This window comes from Arachis ipaensis, chromosome B10 (assembly GCF_000816755.2).
Source record: "Arachis ipaensis cultivar K30076 chromosome B10, Araip1.1, whole genome shotgun sequence".
Classification (NCBI taxonomy): Eukaryota; Viridiplantae; Streptophyta; class Magnoliopsida; order Fabales; family Fabaceae; genus Arachis; species Arachis ipaensis.
Window position 1 is genome coordinate 3198527 of NC_029794.2, and position 7966 is coordinate 3206492.

The following is a 7966-nucleotide window of genomic DNA, read 5'->3' on the forward strand; positions in this document are numbered from 1 at the left end:
AGGAAAAAGTGAGATCTATTTAATTTTAAAAGAAGAGAATTTAATTAATTATAAAAGAATGTCATATGATATATTTTGATCGTAAAATTGGTAATATATAATTGATAGATATTAAATGTGTTTTTTTTTATCAAAGATATGAGACTCAAACCCGCAACCTCTTAATTGAATATGGGAAGACTATGCCATTTGATCTATTACTCATTGGCAGATATTAAATGTGTTAATTATCAATAAAATAATTATTTATATTAATTAAACGTATTACAAGAATAAAATCATAAATTTTAGTTGAATAATGAGATAAAGTATAATCCACTATAAAAATAGGTGCCTTGATAATTTTATCTTCACAGTGCTCATTAAATCTTATTCTCGTCCTCAGACACGCCTAATAATTCTATACAAATATTTCTCTTAGACACAAAAAATAATGAGAAATCAAATTATGTCCGCTTCTCTTATTGTTTTATTTGTTGTTCTCTTTTTTGTTTCTGGTATGTACTACTAAGTAGCATTGCTTATCATCTATCCATTCATGATTCATCTTTGTGATGTGTTCTAGAAAAAATTTTTTTATAACAAATAATCCTGTTTTATTGTTGCAGATGGTGGGTTAGTAGAGGCACAATATCTAACTAAATGTCAAGCAAAAATACCCATTGATGTATGCACTATTCCGCATTGTTCTTCATTGTGTGATCAGAAGTATTCAAGTAACTTGGGGATCGCAAGTGGTCAGTGCTTGAGTAGGACAGTCTGCAATTGTATTTACAAAAGCGTCAACCCAGATTGTCATGCCAAAGATCATTTGATTTGATACAATTATTATTATGCCTTCTGCAGCTTTTTATGTATTATAATAAAAAATTCACTGCTCTATACACCACAACCTTGTATTAGAAGGATTTAATAAAAGAGCACATGCAGATTTATTTTAAAATATTTTATTCATTGGTATTATGTAAATCGAATAACAAGCAATGATTAATCTATCGCGAATCAAAACTCTATTTAAGAATTTGCAACTAGAAAATGGGTTATTGCATATATAAAGCGGAATTTAAATCTCCGATACTAATTTAAAAAACTAGTAAATTTTCCACTAAACTAACCTAACACACTTGAATTTGTGCCAATACATTTAATTCGAAACCCAAAACATCAATCGGCTCTGAGCGTAGAAGCCCATTAGACGTTGCAGTAAGACCAAAATCAAAAATAAGAAATTCAAATAGCTAGTAAGACTTCTTTGTTTTCTTTTTCTTTGGTCAGAGTTGTTTCGTTTTGTATGTGTTAGGTTTTTGTTTTGTTCGTGTGTTTTCTCTTCTTTGGGCCTATGGCCTCTTATGTCATAAAAAAAGAACTCTTTAGTGTGCAAGAAAAAAAAAATTAAAAAGAAAAAGAAAAAGGTAAAGGAGCTGGTCTGCAATTCCGCATAATTAGGGATGTTCAAATCCAAACCGATCTAAATTAAACCGTTCATCCAATTCGATTCAAATTAAAAATCGATTAAAACCGCATTAATTTGGATTTGATTGAATTTTATTTTTTGTAAACCGTTGAATTGGATCGGATTTCGGATCTAGTTTTCATAACCGATCCAATCCAATCCAAACCACACAATGTGCTATAATATTATTATTTTATTATTATATTTACAATTATACTTATAACATGTTCAATTTGTTATACATTTTTCTATTATTCATGTATTATTATTATTTAATAAATATTTTATGTTCAAAATGCTATTTATTTATTTATTTTAACTAACGTATAATTTTATTTCTATTGTTATGTTATCGTTGACTTTTTAAGATATTGCTAAGACTTGTTATGTCATTGTTGATTATTTAAAATTTGATATTGAGACTTGTTATATGTATTTAATTTTTTTTATTTTAAAAATCGTAAATCCAAACCAATCCAAACCGATTGTGTTCGAATCGGATCGGATCGGATTTCCAAAAAAATTTCATCCAATCCAAACCGTATTACACATAGATTAAACGTTCGAATCGAATGACTTTTTTTCTTAAAACCGAACCAAACCGCACCGTGAACACCCTACGCATAAGTACATGTGTTACTTTCTTCAACCGGTTGGAGATGTTAATTGTGGTGTGGACCCCAAAGCAAATTAAAAAGATGTTGGGAATGGACTGCAATTGCAAGCAACGCCCAGATAAACGTGGGAACGAAAAATCACAAAAGGTTTTTATTGCAAAAATAAATGTTGTAAGAAAACAATCCGAAAGGGAAAAGGGAAAGGTGGCAGGTTAGTTAGTTTGAGATTTGGAAGCGCACCAAAACGCACGCATTTCTCGAAAGAAATAAATAGGGACTAAGCAGAGAGGAATCAATGAGCAAAAAAGCTTTGTCCATCTTGATGCGCGCCAGAATGAGGCCTAACAGTAATTCCAACCATTCTGTCTCTCCTCTCTCTCTAACCGTTAGTGATTTCAACTCTCAGTTTCTTTCTTTATTGCAGATTTTCGATTTCATGTTATTCGATTGTTTTCGGCTAGAATTTGATTCGTTTGTTTGTTTCTGATGAATGCACAACAGAACGCCGTGAAGCAAATGCAGCGGCACCGGAATTCCCGAGAAGGCCAATCAGCTGGAGGTGCTTCGAGAGAAGAAAATTCAGCTTCTAATGACTCCGGCAGTTCTGAGAGGTTTCTAGTTTCATTTTCTCTCTGTATAATGAGTCGATCTATACTCTCCTTATTAATAATTGATGATTTTTGTGTTGTTGAAGTTCTGAATATTTTAATACATCTATTGTTTTATATGTAACAATTTCTATTAATAAGTGTATAATTTGTGTTGTCGGATACTCGGATCCATCTATTTCTATAGTCGATCCTGCCTAGTTGCATGGACTTGTCAATGATCTAAGAAGATGTAGTAAAACTCATTGGTTTTATTTTGCTTCTGTTTATCTTTGCTTGGTCGTAGAGAGTTTATGCATGTCCGTGCCTCAATGGACTCTGCGGTATCAATGAACAAGACGGAATTTCTAGATGATGCGCTTAATAACTTCTCAGAGGTAAGTATGATCTTAGGTTTCATTGGTATGGAACTTTCTTTATGCAATTCTCTTAATATCATTGCTTATTCAATTTCCATAAGTTGACAATAATGTAGGGCTATTTTAGCTTTTCTCATGAAAACCGTCGCAAGTTGCTCCTACTCCTTGCTAGGGAGTATGATCTCAATAGGTCACAGGTTTGTGAACTGATAAAACAGTACCTTGCACTTGAACTTCCTGCTGGTGAGTGATTTTGTGTGTGTAACTCTTTGCATTATTGCTTTCAAACTCGTGTTGTGAGAGAATCAATTGTGTGATATGGTTTTACAGACAAAGCTCAAGTGAGTGAAGAAGAAGGCTTGTTTGCTTCTTTCTATCGCATTGAGCGAAACTTGAGGCATGCACTTAAGCCAGTTTATGAAGTCCTTTTTGAGCGCCTCAACACTCATCCTGGAGGGTTGAGGTTCTTGTCCATCCTTCGTGCTGATATCCTATATATTCTCACGTAAGGTTATGGCTTATGCTGCATGATTTTGTTAGCAACTTTATTGTGTCTCTATTTCCTTTAATTTAGTTATCTTGAAATGACAGTAGGAATAAATAAACAAATCTTTTTTGTATGCTGCTTCTATTAAATTTAGTGGATTTCATGTTAGAGAATTCAGTACTTCTTATCCTACAAGGCTCTGCACAAGGCTTTTCTGGTAAAATCAATTTACAGTTCATTTCATGTTTCCTGGAGAACAATGCAACCCCCCCAAAAAAAATATATATATATATAGAGAGAGAGAGAAGATAAGAGTTCATCTTTACTTTTCCAAAACTTTGAATATGATGAATCAATTCTTCCACTGTACAGAGAGGAAAATATTGCATCTCTGAGAGCATTAGATTCTTATTTACACGAGAAACTGAGTACGTGGCTTAGTCCTGCTACCTTAGAGCTTCACCAAATTACATGGGATGATCCTGCTTCTCTTCTGGAGAAAATTGTTGCATACGAAGTACCTTCTCCTTTTCATTTCCTTGAATTTTCATTTAGTGCCCCTCTTATCTTCCATTGTATGCATAATCTTCAATATCTCGTGTAGGCTGTGCACCCTATCAGCAACCTTCTAGATCTAAAGAGAAGGCTAGGAATTGGCCGTCGTTGTTTTGGATATTTACATCCTGCAATTCCTGGTCAGCATTTCTTCTAGAACATTGGTTACTAAAGATAATTGTATACTTGGCTATATCGAATCCATCACTATTTGGCTTCTCTTCAATTTGATTTTGTAATAGCCTGAAAACAACCGAGTTTTCATGTATGATGTCAAAAGAGTGAAAAGACTTTACTAATGACTGATACCCCATTATTCCGATGACGAGTAAATTGAAAAACTAATATTTGCTGTTTTTGTTTTATATAGGCTACAATTTTTACATGATTGCTTTGATGGTTTGTGACTTAATGAATTTCAGTGGTTGACAATAGACATATTCTCAAATCTACCGTAAAAGTAGTCTTGTCCTAAGATTTTAATGTGTGAAATTATTTTGTGTGCTCTGGGTTTATGTTTTCTGCTCAGGTGAACCTCTAATTTTCATTGAAGTTGCACTGCTGAAGAATATTGCCCATTCTATTCAGGTAAATATTGTCTGGACCTAGCTAACTGCTCTTCAATACCTGTGTAACCAAAAAATTTTTGTACCGCAGGACGTTCTGGAGGATAGTCCTCCTATACCTGAAAGTGAGGCAACCTGTGCACTATTCTACTCTATATCATCAACTCAGGTGCTTATATTAAAAATAGTGAAAAATTTATATTATGTTGAAGCTCAGTAGGATTTTTCCAGTGAAAGTGAGCTCTACTCTTGGGTATTTTGTCCAACTATTTATTTAATTCCCCATTTTGGTCCTTTGACTTGTTTTATTTATGTTTGAAAATTATAGCTGGCTACTTGTCTGTCTATACTGCTGTTAGTTTTCTTCCCCTGTAACAGTGGAAACGAAAAGATGAAAAAATTAATGCGAAAATAAAAACTGATAGAAAAATGATTTTTCTACTAAACTTCTAAGAAACCTGTTCTTAACAACTTAGGTCATCGGAAGGGATTCTCTACTAGATCTTCAAAAATCTCCCTAAAGAAAATAGTTGGACATAATTTTATTCCTTATTGGCATAATTATGAATTTGCAGCCTGGCTTAGCAGGGATCAATCTAGGGAAGTTTCTTATCAAACGTGTTATAACGCTGGTGAAAAGAGAGATGCCACATATATCTGTAAGTATTTTACAAATATTGCAGATTAGTACAATTTCTGGTAAAATTATTTAAATTTTAGCCATTAAACTTTCTACCTTCTCTCAAAGCTGCAGAATTCTGGACTCTTTTTTTCTTACTCTGTGTTACAATATGCGATTGCCAATAGTTGTTGTGCACATTTATGTTGTGAAAATTCTTTGGAAAAACCATTTCTTCTAGGATAATGCAATATCTTACCATATTAATATAATATTGTCATAACTTCCCACATCTAAGATTGCTGACCAATATTTGCTTGCAGACCTTTGCAACTCTCAGTCCCATCCCAGGATTCATGCAGTGGCTCTTGTCCAAATTGGCATGTCAAAAAAGGCTCGCTGAAGGAGACATGTCACAAACTCTTACTGAGGGATCCAATTTGACTTTCTATGAGAAGATACTTAAGCCAGAGGAGGAAGAAGCACTTATGAGTTTACCGAAGTAAGCTACATCCCGTTCTCATGTGGTTCTAAAGCTTACACTATTTGTTTGAAATTTTGAATTGTGCTATTTTTAGATGTTATTTGGCATCTCACCGGTTGTATGGAAGTCTTGCATTAGCATAAAGAAAATTGTTCTGATAACTGCACTACATTTGTTCTGTGTTATTCTTGCTTTCTTTGTTTCTCCTCTTTTGACGGAATAATAGTAAGCAGACAATAGGTTCCTATATTTTGAAATCAAATAAGAATCTCACATGATTTTATATAATGAAAGATGTCATATTCCAACTCAATTAATTGATAATCATATTTGATCCTTTTCTCCATGTGTTGTGCTTGTAAATAGTCATGCCCATGCCATGGCTATTAGTGATACCAATTTCTGATTGTTACACACTTTAGTTAGTGGTAACTTCTACTGGCTCCTCTCATCTATCTTAGGTGTACCTAACAGCATTATGAGTTTCAGGGATCTTGCAATGGGACAAACTGGTATGGAAACCATGTTCAACTTGCTTACTTCTACATCCTATAAGTGGATCCATTCGTCAGAACTTGTGTCAGTGTTAAAGTCTCCTTTGATGCGTTTATGTGCGAGGTATTGCAAGCAATATCGGAAATAAACAAGAGAATATTAAAGTTGCACTGAGCTAGACAGCTATGCATATATTTCATAATTTATGTTAATCTGAACTTTTTATTCTTTTTGTATTATAGATACATTCTGCAAGAGAAGAAAAGAGGGAAGGCTTTGGATTCTGTAGCAAATTTTCACTTGCAAAATGGAGCGGTATGTCTTGCAAGTGTAATATACAGTCAATAAACTTCTCTGTTATTGGTAATGGCATCCACTTTGAAACCGATAGTTTCTGTGCAATGTTTGATGCTTTGCAATATGTTCAGACGTCTTGACTGGATTTCTTTTCATTGGAAACATTCTCTGAGTTATTTTCCTAGCATTTGTTTCTCTCTATAATTTGTATGCCAAAACTGGGAGATTTCATCTAGCACCACAAGTAACATAATCTTCTTAATATATCATAGATGGTTGAAAGAATAAACTGGATGGCAGACCGATCTGAAAATGGCCTTTCCCAAAGTGCGGGCATCATGGTCAACTATGTTTATAGGTACTGTCTCTTGTAAACACTGGAGCTAGTTTTTCTGTTTTTGTTCTTACCCCAAGTATACACACCATTATATCTTTTCGCTATCAGGTGGTTCTTGGGTCTTGATAAATGTTTAGAAAATCTTGTTTGCTTAGCTGACAAATTTCCTGAAGTTCACCTTGGTTATTTTGGTGGGGTTGGGAAGAATCTTACCATTAGAAGGTGTAACAACTGTAATTGTCATTTCATGCTATTGTCGGTCACTTATGTTATTAATCTCTTTAAAAGGATGGATTTGATAAGATGAATTCAATTTAATTTTCAATTCACATTATCAAATTTGAAGTGTATGCTGATAATGCCTAATTGCAGATTGGGGCACATAGAAGAGTACGCTCATTCGTATTTCAGCAATGGGGAAATTCATGCCTCAAGTGATCTCCGTCACTATGTTGAGGTAATGCCTTCTGCTGATCTGCTTAATCTCCATTCAAGTTTGATGTGAGATATACATTTTTCAGAAATATCTTGTGCTTTTCTGGTACGGAAAGCAGAAACAAATGCATTTACTGCTATTATATATTTTAACCTTTTTGCTGTTATATACATCAACAGAGTGACAAGAAACAATGAAATCTGCTTGCTCGGATTAAACTAGGAACAAATGCATTTAAATCTAGAAATGAGGAAGCTTGTATCCTCACATGATGATTTATGTAAAGATAATTAAAGGTACGCCATTGTATATATAATGCAATACTGCGGTAGGAAACTACTTGCAAAATTTTCATACATTTCTATGTTCATACTGCCATAGATAATGACGGGGCAACTCTTGCAAGAGAGCTACATTGCAGAAGGCTATGATAAATGGTTCATGCTTGTCTTAGCAAACGTCAAGCTATATAGTTCTCTTCACAAAGAAAAAGCTCAAGCCATGTAGTAAACTATATGATGTATGTTCATATCAATATAACACTATACTGACAGCAGGCACCATCTCGAGCGAACAGTGTGCTGCTGTTACCAATTTGGTGGTTTCAGATCATTAAATGTAAAGTGTAACATAGGAAAATTGGTTAGATTCGA

General features: G+C 33.9%; 1 protein-coding gene and 1 long non-coding RNA gene across 5 annotated transcripts; both read left to right on the forward strand.

Moving 5' to 3' along the window:
• Positions 353-943, forward strand: LOC110268137. Its single transcript, XR_002356214.1, has 2 exons — positions 353-497; positions 609-943. It is a non-coding gene; the product is annotated as an uncharacterized LOC110268137 (long non-coding RNA).
• Positions 2148-7964, forward strand: LOC107623353 (malonyl-CoA decarboxylase, mitochondrial). 4 transcript variants are annotated; one of them, XM_021113227.1, is made up of 17 exons: positions 2150-2455; positions 2572-2681; positions 2965-3055; positions 3154-3280; positions 3368-3542; positions 3897-4041; positions 4129-4219; positions 4609-4667; positions 4737-4814; positions 5221-5304; positions 5588-5766; positions 6238-6366; positions 6486-6558; positions 6813-6898; positions 7250-7334; positions 7490-7609; positions 7695-7920. In XM_021113227.1, exons 1-16 carry the CDS (start codon positions 2366-2368, stop codon positions 7508-7510), a joined length of 1623 nt encoding a protein of 540 aa, XP_020968886.1. In that variant the 5' UTR covers positions 2150-2365; the 3' UTR covers positions 7511-7609; positions 7695-7920. The 4 variants fall into 4 exon arrangements, with proteins under 4 accessions (XP_020968887.1, XP_020968886.1, XP_020968888.1 ...); XM_021113229.1 differs by having other exon boundaries at positions 3165-3280; XM_016325578.2 differs by having other exon boundaries at positions 2151-2455; positions 7493-7609; positions 7695-7964.